Source organism: Stegodyphus dumicola, chromosome 4 (assembly GCF_044657685.1).
Source record: "Stegodyphus dumicola isolate Sdum_Otavi_A_Nest chromosome 4, ASM4465768v1".
Lineage (NCBI taxonomy): Eukaryota > Metazoa > Arthropoda > Arachnida > Araneae > Eresidae > Stegodyphus > Stegodyphus dumicola.
Genome location: NC_140771.1, coordinates 56,971,073 through 56,996,549, shown reverse-complemented (window position 1 = coordinate 56,996,549; position 25,477 = coordinate 56,971,073). Strand labels below are relative to the sequence as shown.

General features: G+C 32.4%; 1 protein-coding gene across 7 annotated transcripts in view; it reads left to right on the top strand.

The window, feature by feature from the left end:
* Positions 1-3,094: 3,094 nt before the first annotated feature.
* wcd (U3 small nucleolar RNA-associated protein 18 homolog wicked) overlaps positions 3,095-25,477 on the top strand; it is a 73,395-nt gene continuing 51,012 nt past the window's right edge. For 4 of the 7 annotated variants that reach the window (XR_015040669.1, XR_015040670.1, XM_085814927.1 and 1 more), the window contains exons 1-4: positions 3,095-3,136; positions 3,703-3,768; positions 10,208-10,260; positions 17,768-17,846. Coding sequence is in view for 5 of the 7 variants with exons in the window: in XM_085814927.1 (XP_085671053.1) it covers positions 3,107-3,136; positions 3,703-3,768; positions 10,208-10,260; positions 17,768-17,846 (228 nt within the window). In the remaining 2 variants the exon portion in view is untranslated. Of the gene's footprint in view, positions 3,137-3,217; positions 3,303-3,689; positions 3,769-10,207; positions 10,261-17,767; positions 17,847-25,477 lie in introns of those variants that run through there. The other 3 variants (XM_085814931.1, XM_085814929.1, XM_035366071.2) reach the window with 3 other exon arrangements.

Below are 25,477 nucleotides of genomic sequence, written 5' to 3'. Positions count from 1 at the left end.
TGAAGTACTTTCTCAAAACAAAATATGTGGATGTGTTCCGAAAGTAGTTGATCCCAATACCCTAAAAGAATTAAAAGAAAGAAATATTACCTTGTCTGGTTTGCAAGCTAAGGAATATGACATTGAATTGCTTTTAGGAGCAGATGCCATTGGGGACATTATTACCGGCAGCTCTTTGAAACAGAACTCTGGTGTGACGGTAGTTGGGACTAAATTCGGATACACTGTGATTGGTAAAGTAAACAGCTTATCTAAAGAACCTACTTCAGCTACTATTCCAGCAATACTACAAAATAATTTGTGCAATAATGTATTTTCGTTGCATTGTGCTAATCTTAGCGTAACTGAACTCTGGAATTTAGATGCAATTGGCATAACAGATCCAACTGAAAATGTTAAACGTAAATTTGCTCACTCTGACACCGTTAAGCAATTTAAAGAGAATTTAAATGTTCCTCCTGATGGCCAATATGAATTGCCACTACCCTTTAAATCTGAAATTCTGTTACCTGACAATAAGTCTATGACTTTTAAAAGGCATCAAAGAACGTGTCAACGAATTGATGAGGAAAATCAGTTAGATGACTATAAGATAGTTTTTAAGCAATGTAAAGACCTAAAAAAATAATAGAAAAGGTTCCTGAATCTGAAATTGATAATTTGAGTTATTATTTGCCCCATAGACCAGTTTTAAAACATACTAGCCAGACAATGAAGGTAAGGCCGGTGTTCGACGCTTCAGCCCGAGAGAGAAATCAGCCATCCCTTAATGACTGTTTAGATAGAGGGCCGAACTTAATTGAATTCATACCTGATATAATTGACAGGTTTAGATTGTATTCCGTTGGTTTATCATCGGACATAGAAAAAGCATTTCTTCAGCTGAGTATTATCCCAGAACATAGAGATTATTTGAGGTTTTTTCTTCCATCTCTTGAAGAACCTATGATTTACAGACACTGCAGAGTGGTGTTCGGCGTTTGTTCGTCTCCTTTCCAACTCTCTGCATCGACAGAGCATCTCTTGGATAATTCCCCTGCCGAGTTTGACGATGTGACCCAAAAATTAAAGCATTCGTTTTATGTTGACAATTGTGTCACTGGGGTTCACGATATCAAACAGCAAGAAAGTTTTATAGTTAAGGCTACAGAAGTAATGGCTCGTGGATGTTTTAAACTACGGGGTTGGGAAAGTAATGTTCCAGGTCATTGTATTTCCCGTAGTTCAGGTATAACTTCTCTTCTTGGAATCTTATGGGATTTGGATAACGATACATTGAAATGTAATCTTAATTATTCAATGGATAATGAGATAAGTAAACGTAATATTTTGGCTATGGTACATAAAATTTTTGATCCGCAGGGTTTTTTGAGTCCAACTACCTTGTTACCTAAGTTACTATTACAGAAGGCTTGGACTATGAATTTAAAATGGAATGATCCCTTGCCACATGACATTCAGAAAACTTTTCATAAGTGGCAGGACGAAATTAAATATCTTGAAAAATTAGTATTCCGCGATTAATAGAGATAAATGAGAATTCAGAGCTGCATCTATTTGTTGATGCATGTAAGAGCTCCTATGGTGCATGTGTTTACATTAGAACTGTAACGCCGGTGAGAGTCAAAAATCGATTGATCAGAGCCAAATCCAGGGTAGCGCCGTTAAAATCTCTGACAATACCCCGGTTAGAATTGATGGCCTGTTGCATTGGCGCGAGACTGGTTCACTCAGTATAAACCGCCTTAGACTTGCCTGATTTTGAAAATTATTGCATGGAGTGATTCTATGGTAGCACTCTGGTGGATTAAGAACCGTGGTGATTGGTCAGTTTTCGTTGCGAATAGGATAAAAGAAATAAACAGTCTGATTCCTTCTCAGTGTTGGCGCCATGTACCAGGTGATTTAAACCTCGCAGATATGCTTTCAGGAGGCTGGTGGGAGAGGTTAGTTCGTGTAGTAAAAGAACTGTTGGGAAGGACACTCGGTAATGCGGTTTTTACAACCGAGGAGTTGTACACAGTATTGTGCGACTGCGAGTCAATAATTAACTCTAGACCTCTTACCTATCTGTCGGAAAATCCGGATGATTTAATCCCACTTTCCCCAGCCATGTTTCTCATCGAGAATCGTAGTATAGGTGTTCCCGATGTTGATTTCTGCGATTCGAAAAGTCTTCGAAAAAGAGCTAGACATCGCCAAAAACTACTTAATGATTTAAGGCATAGATTTAGGAAAGAATATTTAGGCCTTCTGGTCCAAAATAAGAAGGATCCATCGTCAGAGCTACGGTTGGGTGAAATTGTCCTAATAGGAGACGACATCAAAAAACGGATGCATTGGCCTTTAGCTGAGGTCATTCGACTAATTCCTGGGAAAGATGGCAAGGTGAGAACTGTAGAACTAAAAGACTCAAGCTGGTACGCTGCTTCGTCCCATTCAGCGAGTCTTTCCATTGGAAGTGCAGTTAACGGACACATCCACTGATCCCTTAAACGATAACTCTTTTACCAATCCTATTTCTAGTGATGAGCATTCAGATTCTAATGACTCTAGTAACATCCTGCAAGGTGCTAAAGTGTCAAGATTTGGACGTGTGATCAAGGTGCCTCAGAAATCGAATCTCTTCGACCAGGTACTGTATGTCTTTGAGCCAACCTGAAGTCGACTCAAAGAGGGGGAGAATATTGGAGACGGCGGCTGCAGACAGACGATTACGTAACGGCTCGGCGAAGGTCAACAGAAGGAACGCCGCATCTGATTGGACTATTTTTTATTAATATCATTAATAATGCACTTAATAGAGTAATGTAACGTTTTCAGCTTGTTTGAGATATCCATATTAAATCTTTATATTAATAATTCCTGCTGTTATTATTTAATTTGTTCAGTGGCTTTTATCCCTCACCCGCTAAATGGCAGTGGTTGAAACTAAAAATTTTGAGAGTACACAAAATCACCAAGCTCTCGAACGCAAGAGGATTTCCGTTAAAATTGAGACACTCCTTGCTACAGAACTACCCAATAAGGCAACTTAATGCGCCAATTCATCCGTATTAGAATCGAAAATGCTTATCAACGAAAATGAAGAAATATTTGAAAGCCTATGATGCTCTATGGCTACATAGTTTACATGGTACATAGTTCTTTAATACAAGCAAACGCTATTGCGATACTACCCTACTTGAGCTTGTTATTTGCGAAATTTGGCAACATCTAATTGTCAACAAAGTTTTTTTTTATAAGTAAAGAACGGAAGAACGTGGTTTTGAACGTTGGATTTAAAACGTAATTTCTTCGAGGTAATTCACTTCAAGCTTTTTATAGAAAATTACCTAACTGTAAGATTAGTAAAGATCAGTTTTGAAACTAGGTTTTAGAGACGTAATTCCAGCGTTTTTAGTAATTTTCAAATACTTGCTCATGAAAACTTTCCAAATTTTTAAGCGCTTCATTTAATTTGCAATAACTTGTTTCTTTTTGTTATTCAGTTCATGATACCAACTACGCTAATTTTGTGTAGGATATTTTTTTATCACACATAAACATAAGATTATTGATTTGTATAATAAAGGAATTAATGTGAATATGAATTCCTCTATATTTCATGGTCGAATTTACATTAACTGCTTATTTTGTATACTTTGTATTTAATAATTTATGACTGTTACTAATTGTATAATTAATAGCAGAAATTTGTAGAGTTTAAAGATGAAAAAGAAAGGTGGAAAGAAAATTAAGAAGTTGGAAGATAAAGAGAAACAACAGGTAACTTTGTTATTTATTTTTGGTAAATGTACTTGTCTGTTTCTACAGTATAAACAGAGCCGGATTTAGTCTTGATAAGGCCCTAAGCTATTTGAGATATGGGGCCTTTTATAAGTCTATTTTAATTGTTTGAGGGCACTAAGCTATAGCTTGTGTAGCTTATACATAAATCCTGTACTGAATATAAAATCTGATATGAAAAAACTGTGGTAAAATCTTAGTATATGGTGCAGCCTTGGCGCGATTTTAAAAATTATCGCCATTAAAATGATCCGTTTAACTATTCATCTTATATGTCCCGTTTACTGCTCATTATAAAGTCGCCAAAAGCAGCCAAATCTCTTGTGCACCGGATACTAGGATTAAACCAAAATTGTTTATAATATAATGAAGCATGTATGACTGTAAGAGAATCAAAATTTACAAAAAGAGCTCAATATTTGTTCGCTTCAAAATCTTTCGTGTCGGGCGCCGATCTACTCTCTTGTAATGCCGCCTAGATAAGATGCATTGTCTTGAGCTGATGGGCAATTTGCCCTGCTAAGCCTGGAAAAAAAATCGCATAAACTTCCAATTTTTTGCACATTTTGAGAGGAACACGTGGGGAGTTGTCAGAATTAATTTTAAAATTTTGTCATTTGAAGTATAAAATATGTTCTGCTAAACAATACACAAAGTATATTATAGTGTCATTTGAAGTTATAAAATATGTTCCGCTAAACAATACACGGTTAATCTTCGAATTATGGTAACTTGGCGATTTTTTGGCGAAAATTCGGTGACCAACCCTGCTACAGCAACCTGCTAGATTTTTTTTTTTTTTTTGGATGCCATTTTGTTTTCACGAAGTAAAGGCATGTTTTTTTCTTTCTTTTTTTTTTTTTAAACTCAGCATTTTTTTCCAACAATCTGATAGCCGAATTACGCTTATGCTAGAACTTTTATGCAACAAAAGTGCTTAATCATGACGAAGATTAGGTTCAAAATTGGGAGAAAGTGCAGAATCGCCCACTGCTTGCCGCATTTTTAAGAATTGCACATACACGGTATCCATGTACACGTCGACCTATTTTCACTTAAAAAAACATCCCCAAATTGCACAAAAATGGCATTGCGCACACTCTTGACTTTATCCATATACACTACTAAAGTCCTAACTAGTAACCTTTATTGCCAAAATGTCGCCAAACTACCTGTTACCATAATCCAAAGATTAGCCCAATACACAAAGTATTTGCGGTTAAGTGCAGAATCACACGTTTTTGACGCGTTATGTTTGGCACTTTGGAACTACTCTTATATACGACCTTGCTTGGCAACAAACTCCACAGTGCCATATCATTATCTAAATTTTTTGTCTACATTTCGAGCTTTAAGCCTAAAATGTCTCCAAAAACGTGGTTTTCGCACATGCAAAAACCACATTTTGAACACACAATTTAAGCTAAAAATCCGAAACAGAAACAAAAAATTTAGATAGTTTCTAGCCAAAAATATTTGACAAAATGCAAACTAAAAATAAAATAATCTGGAATTATTACCTTTAAGTACGTTAGTTTAAACTGTGTGCATGAAGTCGTGCATGATTCATTTATAGAAACTCTAATTAGTTATTCATACGAAATAACATTTTGTAAGATCTCTGTGTGACCTTTAGCAATTTTTATATAATTATGTCTTATGTGATGATAATACTCTGAAAATCCAAATTTTATCGCAATTATTTGTATGATGATATATCATTGTTATTAATATATCAGATCATTTTTGATACTTCCATATTAGCATAACTACATTGGCACAATAAGGTGCTTTTTACAGAAGGGGGAAAATTGTTTATAATAACAAAAAAATTAATGAAAGTTTCCTGCCACCGCAAATATAGTCCACACAAACAGTTCACGTTCACATGTTTAATCATATTTTGTCAAATGATTTTTGGCTTTGAATTAAAAGAAAGACTTATTTTAGAATACTGTATTGTAAAATTTGTAAAAAAAATATCATTGTTATTATATCGTACAAGGTGTCTGAAATGCAACTATTATGCTACCAGATTAGAACCATCGTTTACTTCCACGTCTATTGCAAAAAGTCAGTTACAGAAGGTCACCAAATCATGTGTATAGCTTTAGGTACTAATGTTGTATCATATGACACTGTGAAGGTTTGGTACCGAAATTTCAAAAACAAGGACGGTTGATCTTTACATTATGGTAACTTGGCGATTTTTTGGCGAAAATTTGGCGACCAACTCTCCTACAGCAACCCTCTATTTTTTTTCCCCCGCCGCCATTTTGTCTTCACGAAGTAAAGACATGTTTCTTTTCTTTTTATCTCCTGAACACTTCTTCCAACAATCTACTATCCGAATTACACTTATGCTAGAAATTTTATCTAACAAAACTGCTTAATCATGACAAATATGCACTGCAAAATTAGGAAAAACTGCACAATACCATCCTCCTTACGCATTTTTCAAAATAACACATACACATAAACCATGTACACGCCGACTTATTTTTACTTAAAAAAAACATCCCAGAATTGCACAAAAATGGCATTGCGCACACTCTTCACTATATCCATGTACACTGCTTTTTTCTCATAAATTACAAAAATTTCACGAAAATACATGACAATTTTCTCAATCTTTAAACCCGGTAAAAAGAACATATATGAAATTACCTGATCGTGAAAAAGTATTTACCCTTTACAAATATGAACATTTCCACATATAAAATAAATAAAATATCCAAAAACTTTTACCTCTAAATCATCTATTACATTATACACGTCACCAACGAATTCATACCGCAAGCATTACAAATACTTAGTATCAAATATTTAAATTATTTCCATGCACGTTTATTTCAACTTAAACGTATACCAAATTCCTACAAGCATAAAATTCACAAAATAACTATCATTTCATTAAAATATCACTAAACCATGTACACGTCGACTTATTTTTACTTAAAAAAACATCCCAGAATTGCACAAAAATGGCATTGCGCACACTCTTCACTATATCCATGTACACTGCTTTTTTCTCATAAATTAAAAAAATTTCATGAAAATACATGACAATTTTCTCAATCTTTAAATCCGGTAAAAAGAACATATATGAAATTACATGATCGCGAAAAAGTATTTACCCTTTACGAATATCAACATTTCCACATATAAAATAAATAGAATATCCAAAAACTTTTACCTTTAAATCATCTATTACATTATACACATCACCAACGAATTCATGCCGCAAGCATTACAAATACTTAATATCAAATATTTAAATTATTTCCATGCACATTTATTTCAATTTAAACGTATACCAAATTCCTACAAACATAAAATTCACAAAATAACTATCATTTCATTAAAATATAATTAAATTCAAAAACACTACTTAAAATATAAATGAGCACATACATTCAATTAATAAAAATTACCTTACAATCCTAATTACTTTAAACTAAATCATTGCTAATAACACTTTTCCCAATAATACCAAATTCCTTTCCACCTTACATTTACAACAATGCATAAAAATAATATCCTCAAATAATTAAAAATACTAACTTACCTAATCTTCTTCAGAATCTTGATTACGTGGCGGATACACTTTTCTTCCTTCTGTTTCAGAATCTTTAAAATCATACTTATCTTTCAAAGCAAGATACCAGGTAAAATAAATAACATAATAAAACATCTTTATTTCTCTCTCGCACAACCTTAAAAAACATTTATTACTATCCTTTTCAATACCACTAAATACCCATTTCGAATTCACTTTAGTTACGGCCATGGGATCCAAAATTCACAAACACTATTTCACACAACACAGAATAAAGCCAAATAAAAAATTGCCAGATTTTTTCCCGATTAAAGAACAGTAATTCGTCCATTAATATCACATGACATATCCCATGATCTCTCATTTCCCTCACACAAAATAATGCGTAATCAGAACTGAATACTACTCACATTCTTAACAAAGTCTAACTAACCTAATCTTCTTCCGAATCTTCCTTACATGGTGGATACACTTTTATTATGGATTCAATAAAATTACGGAACGATTTTTTTTCCCAATTTGATAAAAGAAAAATTCTCTTTATCACATCTACAATTCACTTTAGACAGCGCCATACAATCCCAAAATTATTCAACCCTACTTCACACAACACACAATGAAGCTTAATACAAAATAATATACATCCACAGATACTTGTCCAAACTCCCCCCTTTTCCGATTAAAGAACCGTAATTCGTCCATTAATATCACATGACATATCCCATGATCTCTCATTTCCCCCACACAAAATAATGCGTAATCGGAACTGAGTACTGCTCACATTATTACCAAAGTCCCAGGTAGTAACCTTTATCGCCTCCAAAATGTCGCCAAACTACCAGTTACCATAAAGATCAACCACAAGGACTATGACATTCAAGAAGCAGAGCTCTACGTTGATTAGACCCACCAACGAGAACTTGTGGAAGAAGATCTGTATGCAACCACTCGAGAGCTAGCTAAGAAGTTGCACATTAGTGTCATGTCCATTAGTTGTGCTATGCATCGCAAAAACTTGATGTACAAGTTCAATCCCTGTTTGCTACATGAGCTGATTCAAGGAGATAAGGACTGCACTAATCTGCTCAAATATCAATGCAGGGACAAAATTCTGGACTGGATCTTTACTTGTGATGAAAAGTGAATTTATTTCAACAACACAGGCTGGAAAGAACTCAAATTAATATATATACAGTACAAAGTCCGTAATCCGAACGTCCATTATCCAGAATGATCTATAATCCGGACCTCAAAGCCACAAACTTACACATGCGCATTTGATGCATGCGTCTGCTACGCATGCTTGTAAAGCCAGTATAGTGTTTACCCATGCATGCTTCCGATAGTGAAGAAAGTAACCGAGAACGTTATTGAAAACGAAAACATTTCGATTTCGACAAGTTAGTCAGTATTCTCGACACAGCAATTACAGGACTTGAACAGTGAAACTTTGTAACTGAACAAGAAATTATGTCAGTTTGTAGAATTAAAGAGAAAGTATTAGCAAAAAAACAAAGCAACTTAAACAACTTACATTGATAGAAATGTCTACTAAAGTAAACCAGTAAATATTAAGCCTTTTTTTGTAAATTAGATCATAATTCTCTTTATTTCATAAATTACGGTTTCATATTTTTAATTGTATAATTTCTGCATGCCATCTTACCAGATTTAAATTGATGATCTATAATCTGGAAAAACCCCTAATCCGAAATCGCCGAAGTCCCAACGAGTCCGGATTACGGACTTTGTACTGTATATATTATATATATTTGGTCTGCGTTCGTTGAGCCCATTGGCAATGTCATAAGGCGCAATTTGACTCACAAAAAGATCATGCTTTGTACCTGGTGAGATTGCCATGGTATTATCCACAAAGACTATTTGGAAAAAGGTAAAAACTATCCACAGTAAGGTGTACGGCAATATGCTAGTCCGCTGCTATCAAGAAAAACACTAAACTGAGTTCTGGCCCAAAAAGGTAATGTTCCATCAAGATAATACAAGACCACGTGTCTGCATTCACTGGCTGGACTCTGTAGAGACTCAAATGGGAGCTTTTGCCTTCGTATAGCCCAGATATTGCTCCTTCAGACTTCTACCTTTTTCCACACCTGCAGCTACATCTTGCTGGTACTGTCTTCCATTGTGCACAGGATGTCCAAAACTAGTTTGATCTATTTTTGTACTCATGGCCACCAAGTTTCTGGGCCGAAGCCTTTGAAAAACTATCAAAAGCGTTGTCAGAAAATTGTAGATTTGGGTGGTGATTAGTACCTGCACTAAAAGTAGTGCTTTCCTGCTTTTTTTTTCTAACTTTATTAACAACGTTTTTTGGTAGATAAATTCATTACAACTAGATACATTCATTTAAAATTTTATATTTATTCCAAAAAATCAATTAGTAAATATACTTACAAGCACATTTTTGTTTCTTTTAATCTGGCTGAAATTTCTTGATGAATAGTTTGAGTTCCCCCTTAGTGATTTTGCAGTAAAATTATGTACATTTGAAAAAATTATATTCCAGTGTCTTCCACTGCAAGAAAATTTCATAAGTGCATTTTTTAAGATTGAATTTGAGACAAAAATATCCAAATTTATCTGCTAAAAACAATTGTAACTGGAAATACAACTAAAAGAATGCATAGGAAAATTGTGGCATTGCTTGTTAAAACTGAACATTTGTTGTCCATATGGTGCTTGTTAAAACTGAACATTTGTTGTCCATATGGCAGCTTGTACTAAAAAGTTAGCATGGACTTCTACTAGAGTGGTTTCACTAATATGTAACTACCACATTTTTTATTGCTTGTATGTAAATGTTTTTATTTTTATTAAAGTTTGTATATTTCTTAGGTAACAAAGAGAAAAGACGATTCTTTAGAATTAAGTGATGAAATTTCTGAGGGGTAAGATTTATTTAATACATAATATTTGATATAAATACAGTCAAAAGTCGTTAATTCGGACACCCATAATCCGGAATGATCTATAATCCGGACCTCAAAGCTAAAAACTTTCTGCGTATGCGCCGCGTTGGCACATGCGCACAGGCGTTTTACGCGTGAGCGTAAGACCTTGACTACTGCACATATGCGTGTGCGCAAGTACAGAATACATTTTTGCCTGCGCGTTTAATGTATAACGGATGGTGTAAGCTAAAGTTATCTAATTATCTATTTTAGTTAATGTTAATGATTGCGTTGTTCCTTAATCTTCGAATTGGATCCCGCTTATTATTTTTTGCAGACTGTAAGAGCAATTTTCTAAAAGTAAACTTGAACTTTCGATTATATCAAATAGAATTTCCGATGCTGGAACTTCCAAAGGATCTACAAAACGAAAGTATGTTTCGATGTCCAACAAACAAAAAGTGGAATTGCTGCAAAAAATGGTTAAAGACATGAAGAATGTGACAGAGAGGTTAGTGAAAACGAAAAAATTTCGATTGATAAGTTAGTCGGTATTCTCGGCACAGCAATAAACGGGACTTGAACAGCGGAACTTTGTAACTGAACAAGAAATTATGTCTGTTTATAGAATTAAAAAGAAAGTATTATCACATAAAACGAAGCAACTTAAACAACTTACATTGAAAGAAATGTTTAATAAAGTAAACAAATAAATATTAAGCTTTTTTTTTTTTTTTTTTTGTAAATTTTGATATCCTTTAGATCATAATTGTTTTTTATTTCATAAATTACGGTTTCATATTTTTAATTTTATAATTTCTGCATGCCATCTTACCAGATTTAAACTGATGATCTATAATCCGGAAAAATCGATAATCTGGAATCGCCGAAGTCCCAATGAGTCCGGATTAATGACTTTTTTGACTGTATGTTGTAGAGACTTAATAGTTTAATAAAATGATTTTTTTAAGTGGAAAGCTAATTTAAATAATTAAGTAATCCATTCTTTAAAACTGAAACCTTATAATTTGAGATGCACAACAGTATGTTATCACAGTGTCATTTTATCCAGTTTAAATGTCATAGTAATTCAAAATTGCACATTATAAAAAGGATTTTTCAATGAAATCAGTTATGCGTCCAATACCCTCAGTACAGAGTAAGGGAAAAGAAAAAGTTTTTTTTGTCATTCTGTACTGAGACAAAAACCCTTGAATTTTGATTATTTCTTCTTTGTTAGTATCTGAATCATTAATGCCCTATTCACAAATACACCTATTGTGCTTAAAGTCTCACATCAATATAAAGCAAAGTAGTGTTGGTTTGTCATGGGAGACTGTGGCATTTAAAACTCATGATTTTATATAAAATAAATTTTTTAAATTTATTTAAAAAAATCTATATTTATATGGAAACTGCTTCAAAAGTTAATCACTGGATGTGTAAAAACAGTCGGGCAGCTTATTGCTGTATCTTAACTTCTAAGTAAATTAACACAGAAAGGGTTTAAAATAAACCTTTTTATCAATCTGTCGCCAAACATTTACTCAATCTATATGAAATGGGCTGCGCAGCTTCCGGGTATAACAGACACACAGATAAGTAAATATGAGATTAATTAAAATATGAGATTTATCACATAAAGCATGCCTTCAAGCTTCAGCTCATACCCTCAAACTCTTGCAAGCAATTACAGTTAGCAAGGCTAAAGCTGATTAAAATAATTCAAATGCTTGGATATATAGTTGCAAGATGGTTACTGATAGCTGCCACAAGAAACTCTCAAACTTAAGAACTCTTTGCTTTCTAATTAACTAAATGAAATTAGCTACCTAACTAATTAATCTGGTAGGAGTTGATGGAAGTTGAAGTGAAAAGAAGACAAACTGATGAGTGTCTAATAAACATAAAAATCCTGCATTTAAAAAAAAAAAAAAAATAGTCAATTGTGGCAGAAATGGCAACTTCCTCACTTGAGAGGAGATTTTTTACCAAATAATTGAATATATATTACAAGAATTTAGCTGTTCATGTTTTGTAATTGCACATATAGAAATTGCAGCACGACACAAATAATATCGAATAAGGGAAATATGTGAAATGAGTAATATAGTGAAATAAAATCATATAAATTATTTAGATCACATACACATGATCTTATATTTCAGAAAAGGAAAATGAACCAATATTTTAAAATTATCATATATGTTACTACATGAAAGTTATAAATTTCTTAGTGTAATATCATGCAACTTTAAAAACTGCTTGCTTACAGGGTTGTCACTGTAGTTTTAAAAATTTCTTAAGTATACAGTGACACTTCATAGTATATGACTTCAAGTATTGACATAAAAGAACATTTCTTGATGAATCTTTTTAAAATCTGCTAACCTTCCTCAGCTTCCTTTCACATTATACGATCATGGACACTACCTTCAAAGTTCACACGCTGATACATAAAAAGGGATTGCTAATTCATCTTTATAGTATAAATAATTTTTATGTTCATTAGTTGGATAAGGCTTGTTATGATGGGTGGCAGAAATACAATTCAAATGTTTTCCACATTTTTTTCTAGATTTGAATTTAGACATTCAAAAGTGAAATTATTTTGATATTCCAGGTATTTGTGTGCCTGTTAGAGAGATTTTACTGTTTCATGTCTATAAAAGTCTTTATGAAGCCTTTATTTTGTACCCATTAGTCATAGACATATACCTCCATTTACATAAAATGTAAGATGATGCAAATGATCATGTTTTGCCTTTTTAAAATTTACATTTTTTTTTCTGTAAAAGTGTAAAAATAGTTTTTTACTGGTCCTTGTAGCATCTATAGTTATATTTAGTAAAAGTTATTCTGAAAAATGGAACACAAAATCTTTGACTTAAATATAACAAAAATTAACCAAGATATTTATTTTCAAAGTTTGGGATTTTTTTAGATTCACAGTTTCAAGAATACTGAAACAACAACAATAAAAAGGCAGTAAAGCTTTTGATATAGAAAAACTGAAGTGAAAAACATTAAAATTAATTAGACTAGAGGTGGAAACATGATTATTGCTGCAGTAACATTTTTTTTAATAAAAAATAGTTGGAAAATAATCTATGCTCAATATGCTCGAAATTTAATATATCAAAGCTTTCTGATCTAACTGGACTAGACTAGGTAGTATGAAACATTATTGTATTTTGATAATTATAAAACCGTGCTTATATTATTACATTTGGAAGCGTTACCTTTGATGAAGATAAATGTAAGTGACCAGGTTTCTAGATTGGTTGGGATAATGCATTTCAATAAATTGTTGTACTTCAGGATATGTCCTGAGAAAATCCTAAATTCTGTAAACATTCCTGGATTTTGTAAATATAGTTGAAATGAATTTAATTTCATTCTATATGTTCATTAAAATGTTTTTGTGCAATCAGAAATGTTCAGTAATGAAATATAGTCTTACTTTCTAAGTATACATTTTAGAAGACTTGTGAAGTCCACAAGATGATCAATTTATGATCTAGATGCATTTTGTTCTTGGAAAATGGGCAATGACATTCAGTTAGCTGAAATTTTTTAAATGTATCTACCTCATTTTGGAAATATTGTAGAATGTAAATGCATAAAGGAAAATTTAACTTCTGAAAAAAATATTTTGTTAAAAAATAATTTTCTAATATTATTTGATTAAATGAAATATTGTATTTAAAAAGATACAAAAGTCTGAAAAACTGAAACAAAAATTAAATGTAAAACACAAATTGAATGAAATGGAGGTATATTTTCTCATAATTAAAATGATGCCCTCTCCCCCAAATAGCAAACTGAGCACTGCTGATTGGAAACAGCTGCAACACAGCATGTGTTTCAAGAATAAATAAACTCATATAGTGAGTACTTCTAAAGTGGGTAGTATTTCTGAAAATTTAAATGAACATTAGTATTCAAAATCTCTGATTGTCGTATTTTCTGAGGTAATCTTTGCAGAAGATCAAAATAATTTAAAACTTAGGTCGTGGTTGGATGGTTTTATTGTTTCATGTGAAGGTACTTATATAGCTTGGCAACCACCATAGCATGGTTAGGCAATTTTTGTAGGTATTTATCTCTAAAATAAATCAATAAAATAAGAGTGAGCTCTTTTTCTCTATTGTTCTAAATGAAATTTCATGGTTGTCATTTTAAGAGTAGATTCTAAGCAATTGTTCCTTTTTGTAATTTTGTGGCAAATACTGTATTTCTGCAGAAAATTTATTGCAGTTTCTTCTATTACAGGCAAATCTAATATATATATATATTAAAATTGAGTTCAATATAAAATATATATATATATATATATTTTAAAATTGAGTTCAAGATAAAATATATGATGATTTATGAATTTAAAATAGTTATAACTTGGAATACAACAAAAAGAACACATATCAAGTGGTAATATTAACACTATAATTACAGCTACAGTCATTTTTAACTGTATCTCTATTTTAATTGAACATAACTTTTTAATTCCTTATTTATAACTTTATTATTTTCTGACTTTTTTTTAAAACTTGCGAATGTAACATATTTTTTGGTCCATTTTAAATAATTATTTTAGTCAATATTTTTGTTTATATCTAGAATTACAGCTATCGGTCATTTTGGCCGTATCCGGAAAAATGATATATTTTTCATTATTTTTAAAACTTTATTAGCTATTTTTGGTTTGCTGATAAATAAACAAGTGTATTTTTGGTAAGGAAGATTGCATAGTACACAGAAGTGAATGGGGAGGGAAGAAGGAAGGGAATAAAAATACAGGCTTGGAATTTTCGCATGCCACGTGTCTGCCCATTCCCTTGTGTTAAAAAGGTTATTTTTCTGTCGACACAAATGTACTTTACTTCATTTGAATAGTTTTGTTGTTCTGACCTGTTTATCATGTTGCGTGGAGGCATTGGTAGAAAATATTTGATGAAGGAAGAGATGTTGAAAGGTTTTGAAAGCCTTTCTGGTGGTAATTACACTTCAGAAAGTGAACCCGATGAAGAATTTTATTCTGAAACTGTAAGATTCTGTACTGTGTATTTTTATTTTTAAGTTACAGTTGAATTTGAGGAATCTTAAGAACTTGGTAAGCGAATAATCGCTTGAGTTCGTAAGACAGTGAATGAAACTCGAAAAAGGTTAAAGACCCTTTATTATTCCAAATTAAAGTTTAACAGAACTCTGTCTTGGAGTTTTACAATAAAGCCGACAATCGGGCTTGAACTTAAGATACTAAGAAAACTAAACTAATCTTAATGAAAAAGATGTAGCCGAAGCTATCAAACTTCTAACAGAGTTGGCCCCTTAACGCTAATAAACTGTGAAGCTATCAAGGGCCTAAAGTATGTCCGAGCATAATAATAGCATAAGAAAGAGTAGCCTAAAAAGGCAGACGCGTGCTAGGCAGAATCTCTGGTTCTCTCTCACTAAGACAGTAGAACTTCACAGTTAAATACTACTCTTTAAATCTGCATTCAAACTACATTCTGGCCGGAAGTTGTAAGTTGAAATTAAGAAGCAATAGGAAAGGAACTTTAACTAAAAATTTAACTGCTAGGAAAATTAACATTATCCTTACCAAACTATATCCAATTTATTCGATGAGGACTATTATTCCTACTGAAACAAAAGAATCCGATTCGTCTGATGGAGAATCTGTTCACGAAACAGAAAAGAAAAGTAAAAATTTATACCAGAAAAATATTCCATTGCCTTCCAGGTATAGTAAGTTCATATAGTTTCTGGAAGTGAAATCAACAGCCGAAGTCGAGCTGGAGAAAGTAATGAAAGGCAACAAAACAGAACTCGAGAACAAGGAAGATGTATCCAAAGTAAGGAAATTTAAAATGATGAAGAAACAACGAATAATGGTTCAGTTTGGAAAATAGGAAATATTTCTGCAAGTCTTAAAGGGAGACATCCTCAGCAGAATGTCTTATGAGAAGTAGCTGGGCCAACCTCATACGCAAGGTGAAAAATAATTGATGGTATTTCAAGTATTGCTTACAAATAGTGCTGACAATGGACATTTTTTTTTATTCTGCTGGAATCAGTAAAAGAAATGAGTTCAGGGATGAGCTGCGTTAACACAATAAATCATTCAAAAAGGAGAAGTACTATTCTTTCAAAAAATGAGGGATTAGCTCTGTTCTAGTAAGATTGCTAAGCATGACAATATAGTGTTTATGTCTTATCAAGGAAAAAAAAGAAATGTCTTGCTCAAGAGTATCAAGCACCCAACATTGGAAATTGCATCTAATGAAAAAAAAAGGCACTGGAACTTGTGAATTTTTACAATTTGATCAGATATGGAGTTCATTAAGACACAATAGTGCTGACTATAATGGAGTTCATGTTTTGGACCAGATGACCCAAAAATACTTAAATAAAAGTCCTTATCCAGACTTTGGCCAGTTCAATTTTTTTTTTTTCTTTAAATCTTGATTTCGCCACAATAAATGCATGGATAATTTATAAGGAAACAACTGAATATAAGAATATCAGCCATCATGATTTTATTTTGAATATGGCTGACGAGCTTTAAACGATTTATCTTTCATCCAAAATTCAAAAGCTTCCTGTATCTGATGAAAAGAGAATTGATACTTTCGTCAACCCTTCCCATAAGCTTAAGTTTGTATGAGTCAATTTATTAATTGATAAGAGGTTAAAAAACATTCAGAGTGATTTTTTTTCTTTCTTTTAGCTGTGTGTTATATTAAAGTATCCATCGATTAATATATTTACTCACTTTATTTTGCTCTTTGTTACATTAAAATATTTTTTGGTTGCATATATTTACTCAATTTACTTTATTTACTTATTATACAAGCAAAACGTATCATTATAAGTATTAGCTTTACATAATAATAGCAATAAATGAGCCTTTTTTTCTAGTCGCAGCAAGTGGTCAAAATTACCGCTGATCGTAATTGTAGGTATACGGAAAACGCCATAATGCTAGTGTTCATTCTTAAAATTGAATAGATAGGCAACTTCAGCAGTTGCTAAAGTTTTGCATATTCTTGAAAATTTATTCTATTGATGTGAGTATGCTGATATATAATTGTCTGTGTCAGTAATTACTAATAAATGAGCTACTATAATAAATAGATTAAAACACTGCGTATATTAATTTTCTGAAATAATAAAATCAAGCTGCAAAGAACTTTTTTCCATACACTGAAATTTCTTATGTATACTATGGGAAAAATCTTCTCTCTTTAATATATATATACACAAGTTATTGCAATGCGTGCAGAAGTGTGTACATATTTTTCTGGTTCAGGTAAAAAAAAAATCCAAGCAGGGCTCTGCATCTACATCTACATTCATCATACTGTAAGGGGCTTTATCTAAGTTTGTATATATTATGTATATTAAAAAATATATAGATTAGTCTTAATTCTGAAGTTTTAACAAGTAAAATTCTCAAACATTTCGTGAAATTCTTTTTTTTTTTTTTTTTTTTTGGTAGGAAAAAAAGGAAATTTGCTTCAAACTCGGAATTGTTTAAATCTGATATAAAAGGTCTCCATAAGAAGAAGAAACAAGTGGTGAGTACTTTTCTTTGTTTCATATTTTCTGTTATTAGTTATTTTCAAATAAAATTATGATTAATCTAGTAAAATATTGGCAAATGGTCATAAACTAAATTAATTGTCTCATCAAATATTTTATTAGTAGAATATTCTTTTTAATTTAAAACAAATTATGTCAGGCTATTTTTTTTAAAATTTTGTTTAAAATAAACTGAAAAAATCATTTAATATTTTAAGAGATTTAGCAAATAAGTTTTTTCCTTCACCAATAGTACTTATAAGGATAATGTATGTTGCAGCTTAAAGCAAATTAAAGTTCTATAACTGAGGTATTGTTGATGAAACGTTTACCTAAATTGTAACTTATTCCTGTATTTCATGTATTGTTCCATTGTTTCTTGGCTTAATTGCCTAAAGGTTAGTTCTTATACAACAGAAATTTTTCAGCATTGTTTTACCATTAATTCTCATTTCAGTGTACATTTAACCTAACTAAAATATAGTATATAATAGGTATTTCAACACACACACACAAACAAACTAGCAAGCATGCACATGTACTTCCCACAAACAATCAAAATGTATAAAGAACTTTAATAATAAAGAACTTTAATGCTAATAAACCATAATTTTATTAAGTAAAGTATGGCATTGTATATAATGCAGTATATTATACATGATTGATAAACCATTTTGATACTGTTCAGAAATAAAATTAATCTTACAGTTTTCTAGTGCGAGTGGTGTAAGTAAGATTAAAACTGTTTTTAAATTTATAACTAGATTTTCCCGATTCAAGTTTTTTTCCCTTTGATTTCGAACTAAAATCATTCAGTGGAATGTTGTAGTTTTGATAATTAATGATGAATGGAGAATAATCATATGAATTTAAATCACTCTGTATAGCAGAATTATAATAATTCACATACCTCATGTCCATGGATAAAACAGAAGGAATTCTGCAGATTATAGGTCACATTTTTCTGAGTTTTGTTTACACTTCTCCCTTCCTGATTTTTTCATCAGGTATAGACTTTCCACACATAAATAGCTAAATACAATATAGTAGCTAAATAATAACTAAATACAATATGTATATAATAAATAGCAAAATGTTTTAACAGTTATTTAATCAAGATTTATTGAATATAAATCACTGTATAGTAGAAAGTGCATACCTTCTAACTATGGGTAATACAGATTAAGGAATCTTACAGATTCTAGGTCATATTTTTCTGACTTTTGTTTAAATTTTTCTCTTTCTGAGTTTTACATTAAATACAGATTTTTTGCACATAAATAGTTAAACACGCATATACAGGGTGTTCAGGATAAATTTGACGGTTTCGTAAGGAAAAAGAAAATCCGCTTTGTATCTATTAAGTATAATGAATTGAAAAAAAAAAAAAAAAAATTACAGCCAGAGTAAATTACAATACTATCAACAAGATTCACTCAAAATAACCACCATTAGCATCGATCACAGCTTTAATCCTGCTTCGAAACCTCGAACAAGCTGATGCTACAGTCTCCCTGGGAAGGGCCTCAAAAACTGTTTTAATTTTTATCCATTAACTGGGCTTTTGTATTACTAGAAGTGCGATTGGTGTCTTTTTCAACTGTGCCCCACACAAAATAATCCATGGGGTTAAGGTCTGGAGAGTTTGGAGGCCAAACATTTTCTCTGGTGAAGTCGTAGAAATTTTCAGACAACCATTTTTGACTTTTCCCAGAGGTGTGGCAAGGGGCCGAATCCTGCTGCCATACATATGGCCTACCTTTGGCTACCCTTGTTATCCAGGGCTTGACTACATTTTTAAAGCCTAAACTCCAATGCCAGGGTTCTTCAACACCTGTTCCTGCAGATTTGCGAGAAATTCTGCTGTACAAACACAATCAGATCGTCTGCTAGGGATCTTTCTTCTTGCTACATCCTCATAGTCACCATTGCAAGTCTCTAGTTCACGCCTGATTGTTTTTACTGTGTTCAGGGAGCATTGGGCAGCAGTCATAATATCCTTATTTTGATGGCAGGCACGAATCATCATGATGCAAGTTATTCTCTTCCATGATTCAGGTAGGTGGGTTCCAGTCATCCATCCTTTCTGACATCTTGTATATGAATGAAGAAGGGTCCAAACTTTTAAATGACGAGTAGTGTGTCAATACCTCCAACCTACAGAAAAATATAATCAATTATAAATATGTCAAATTTATCCCGAACACCCTGTATTTTAACAATTATCTAGTGAGGATTTATTAAATATAAAATTATTATATTTTTAAACTTGTGGAAGAAATTACCTTCAAAATAATCTTCACATTCTTAAAAGAGAGAAAAAGTAAATACCGTGTGATTCTCTCATAGTGAGGATTTCCTAGATTAATTTCTTATGCTCATTCTGTCATTATGTTCTATGTAGGCACAGATAAATTAATAATGCTACAAAAAATGCTAGAATTGAAATTTGATTCATTAAAAGGAATTTTCTTTTCTTTGTCATGTTTGCCATTTTTAACAGCAGAAAATTCAGTACGTACTGGTGCAATTTGTAAAAACGAAAAAGAATGATGATGTAAGTAATCATTCAGTTCTGTAGCAAAAATTAACTTATTACGTGCATAAATATTATTACATATTTATTTTACTTTCTAATTAGGTATTTATTCCAAAAATTAATAAATAAATCTACTTAACAGGCTGATTTTTATTTCTTTTGCTGTGGTAGATATTTAGTGCTGACTGCTTTAACAGATTCAAAACAATTCTTCCCTTTAGTGATTTTGCAGCAAAATACTGTATTTCTGCAGAAATTTTACTCTCTTCCCTTCCATTGCTGCAAATTCCACAAGTGCTTATTTAAAAATCGAGTTTAAGGCAAAAAATACCACAATTTGTATATAAAATCTATTGGAACTTGGAATACAACAAAAAGAACATATCTGAAATTGGTGATGTTACTTGATTGCAAGAGTGCTTTGAGTACTGCTTCCAGATTTTGGCCTATTCTGAAAATTTGGTGACAGTACTACAGTGGTTGCATTAATATGTAAGTACTGAAAATTCACTACAGGTGCTATTTTCTAGAATATATTTCTATTCATTACAACATAAATATATTTGCTCATTGAGCAGAATGTAAACAGACCAACTACAAATATAACCCTACGATAAGAAGAAAAAAAAAAGAAAAATTTTTTTTAAAAAACTTGTGTGTGTGTGTGGTAGCACTTGTGTGCTAAGCTATGGTCAGAGGATCGTGACTAGTAAAGAAAATAATAATAATAATAAAAAAAAAAAAAAAAACCAAGTCTGTTTCATTACCATAGCTGAATCTCCTAACAAACAAATTAATAAAATTTTTAGGGGAGTGTTAGGAGTATTACTAGGGGGACAGTGGGTTTGTGCTATCGCTTCTTGTATTCCTCCTAAAGAGAGGATTCACGGAGTAATATAATACACATAGTGTGAAACCTCATGTCCAAAAAAAGAATAAAAACATTCGTCTTTAACTGAAAATCTGGTATTAAATCCAGTTTTTGTGTGCAAAATTTGTTGTGTACGTCCCCCATATTTCAGCAGATGAAAAATTTTACCACCACATTTTGAAAATCTGGTATTAAATCCAGATTTTAAGATAGAAATCCAGCCTTTTTGAGTATACTGTAAATGAAGTTAATCGGAATTTCATTTTTCTGTAAAATTTTAGTAAGAAGAATTTTTTGCTGTTGTTCGATTTCTGTGCATACTATTTTAAATTCTGGTAATTATAAATTATAATTAATTATTCTGGATTAATAATTATATTTGCTGTTTGAGAAATGTTGGTATCCTAGGCACATCCAGGTACAGAGTGAATTTAAACAGTGATTCATGTATGACTCACCTGCCCACGACATAGTGTTTGCTGTTGATGCACATATGTCATGATCATCACAAATGTATTAAAGTTCTGAACATCAGTTCTGTTATACTCTGCGTAGTGCCATAGAGATGGGTTTAGATCTGGTGAAAATTACCAGGCCTAGTGCTTTTAAAAGGACACTTTGAGCCCTCTTTTTTTTAAAAAGATCAAGTCTCAAGGAGCTAAACTGTGGTGTCAGTTCCTTTTTTATACATCAAATTGTAAAATTAAAATAATTAAATAAAAAAACTAAAAGGCTGAGTTAAAGTAGCTATTTTCGCAAATCCTTTCTGCATTATAAAATTTGCTTTCATAGTGAAATATACCTAGTTATGGGCTTTGGAAAATCAAGTTTTATTTACTTTTTACTCTTATTTACTGTTATGAAAGTAGCACCTTTTAAATTTTAAGCAAATATGCATTTCGCGTAATAAAGTAATTACCCATTAATCTAATTTGATTAGTTTTTTATATTATGTGTAAGGGCCATCACCATAATAATTACAGGGCCTGCACCACAATCGCTACAAGGGCTTATAAATTCTGTCTACAGCACTGCCTATATGTAGATTTAAATTAGCCAACATAAAATTTTTTGCTGCATCTGTCCGTTATTGTCTTGCCATGACATTTCTTCATTTGGACAGATAATGCTGATTTTTTTTTAAATTGATGTTTTTTCTGTAGTTTATATAAAAAATGTTATACCCAGTTTTTCAATTAGTAATTTAGGAAAAGAAATGATTATATTCACCTGTTAATTATAGATGTTAAGCAGGGCTGTGGAGTCGGTAGGGAAAATGACCGACTCCGACTCTCTCATATAGTACATATATATATATATATATATATATGTGTGTGTGTGTGTGTGTGTAAACATATATACATGGGTTACAGCTTATTTTTTTAATATAAAAGAAGTAATAGATGCTACAGAAAAAAAAAAAAAAAATTGATGGAATAGAAAATTATGTATATTAATTAGAATTTATCGTGAAATGGAAAAACTGGCATTAGTTATTTCTAAGAAACAGTATAGCTTCGGCAAGATTTTCTTTGTTGGAGGGCCATAGATCCAATTTGATAAACTTCAGAGCTGAGAAGAGTCTTTCCACACTAACTTGATTAGGAGGAAGAGCTATTTCTGTTAGGGCTACTTCTTTTAACTTTTCAGGATAGATTCTTAGAAGTTCTGAAAGAGGTGTCTTGCAAGCGCAATCATATTTCTCTATTTCTTCAAAGGCCGTGTAGAAATCTTGTTTGTATTTTTTCATTTTTATATCTAAAGGCTCCTTTTTATTTTCATTTGCTTTGCCTTAGCCTTTTCAATATTATCCAAAAATATTTCTGAAAATCTAATTCATCGATGGAAAAGGATGATAGAGACTCAATTGCAATGTCTGCAGTTTGACTGTCCTGATTCGAATTTTCCAATTGTTCTGAGAATAATTTCATTCTTAATGAAAGTTCATAGAGGACTTTCTTTGCCTTTTTAATTTGTTTTTCATCCAAGAAAATTTGGTGTTTTGGATCTCCATATATTGAACCTAGCAAGATCTCATTGTCTAGAAAACTAGTTTCTCTTTTCTTCATTGAAGAAATGATTCCTTCTGCAATAAACCATCCATTTCAGACATCCCATTCTCGCCTTCTGTCAATTCTTCAGATTGCAGTTTTTTTGTGGTTATATGTGGTATAGAAAGAAGAGTTTCCCATTCCACAAGATCATTCCACAGTCTTTCTGTTAGTGAAACATTAGGGTTATCTACATCTCCTAAAAAAGTTCTTAATTCTAAAAATCTCTTTATCATCAAATACGAGGGCCATCCAGGAAGTAGATTACGTTTCCGTCTGTGTCCGCTAGGGGCGGGGCTAGCGCGGCCATCTTGGGGTCAGAGCGTTGCACAGCTCAGTCTGCATCTAGCCGTGCTAGTGAGAGGTTCGTGCTGTGCTCCGTTCAGATACTGTGACGGTTTGAAATGTCTGCGTTAATTGAAAATCCTGCGAGGTGCGCTCAGTAATAAGGTTTCTGACTGCAAAAAACTGTAAACCGATAGAAATCTATCGGCAGCTTCGTGAAGTGTATGGGGACAACATTATCACTGAAGGTGGAGTGCGTCAGTGGGTCATAAGATTTCAAAATGGCCGAACCAATGTTCACGACGAAGATCGAAGTGGGAGACCCAGCATAGTGACCGCCGAACTTCTCGAAAAAGTCGATGGTAAAGTCCGTGAAAATCGAAATTTCACAATAACGGAACTTTCTTTGAGTTTTCCACAAATTTCGCGAAGTTTGTTGCACGAAATCATCAGCGAAAAGCTTGGTTACCACAAGTTTTGTGCAAGATGGATTCCAAAAATCAGCGAATGGCTGCAGCGTTGAACTTTTTGGACGCTTACCATAAGGATGGTGACTCTTTACTCGATCGCATCGTTACTGGTGACGAAACATGGGTGAAACATGTGAACTGTGAAACGAAATTGCAATCAATGCAGTGGGGGCACACAAGTTCTCCCCAAAAACGAAGTGGTTGAAGGTAACGAAGTGGTTGAAGGCGCAGGCGGCCGAATTTTTCGACGAAGGAATTTCCAAGCTCGTACATCGCTACGATAAATGCCTTAATTTGTATGGTGACTATGTAGAAAAGTAGTATTTGAGTGTGGCTTTCATCTGTATATAATAAAATTTGTTTCCTATACTTTGTTTATTTTTTTATTCCAAAACGTAATCTACTTTCTGGATAGCCCTCGTATGTACTTCCTTATCGCATTGCTTGGTCAATAATTGCTCCTTTTTCTTCTCGCTTCCTAAGAATGGCATTAATTTTAGGAGTTCTTGTTGCTATTGCTGCTTACCTAAATTTATCAGTGAGATTTGTAATTAATCAGTTTAAATGAATCAGTTTAATCACTAATGGCTAATATCACATCCATCCTCCTCCCTTATGTTTATTTATTACAGTACAAAGTACGTAATCCAGACTCGTCGGGACTTCGGCGATTTCGGATTAGGGGTTTTTCTGGATTATAGATCATCAATTTAAATCTGCATGGCATGCAGAAATTATACAATCAAAAATATGAAACCGTAATTTATGAAATAAAGAGCAATTATGATCTAAAGGGTATCAAAATTTACAAAAAAAAGCTTAATATTTATTTGTTTATTTTATTAAATATTTCTTTCAACATAACTTGTTTAAGTTGCTTCATTTTTTGTGCTAAACTTACAAGCGTAAACATTAAACGCATTACGCGCATGTGCAGAGCATACAAAAAAAAAAGTTTGTGGCTTTGAGGTCCGGATTATAGATCATTCCGGATAATGGACGTCCAGATTACAGACTTTGTACTGTAATAGGTCAGTAAAATAGAAAATAACTATTTATTAATGTATACAGTCCATAAATAAAAGTAATAACTCGTCATTATTTTTTTTTCAATTCATTTTAATTTCATTTCAAATTCAAACAGTCCAGCAAAAACTGGAGTCGACCTGTTTTTAGCGACTCCAACTCGACTCCTTTTATCTCAAAATCTGGTCAAATCCGACTCCACAGCCTTTATGTTAAGCCTCCGAATACTGATATTGTAATTTCTTTCTATTCTGAAACTGAGTTTCTTAAAATCATGTGGTGTGTGAGCATCCAGATCCTCCCAGGTCATAGAGATGCATAGTGAATAACTATTAATCTTTATGATCAGTCAAAAGCACATATTATAGATGAAATTACTTGGTGA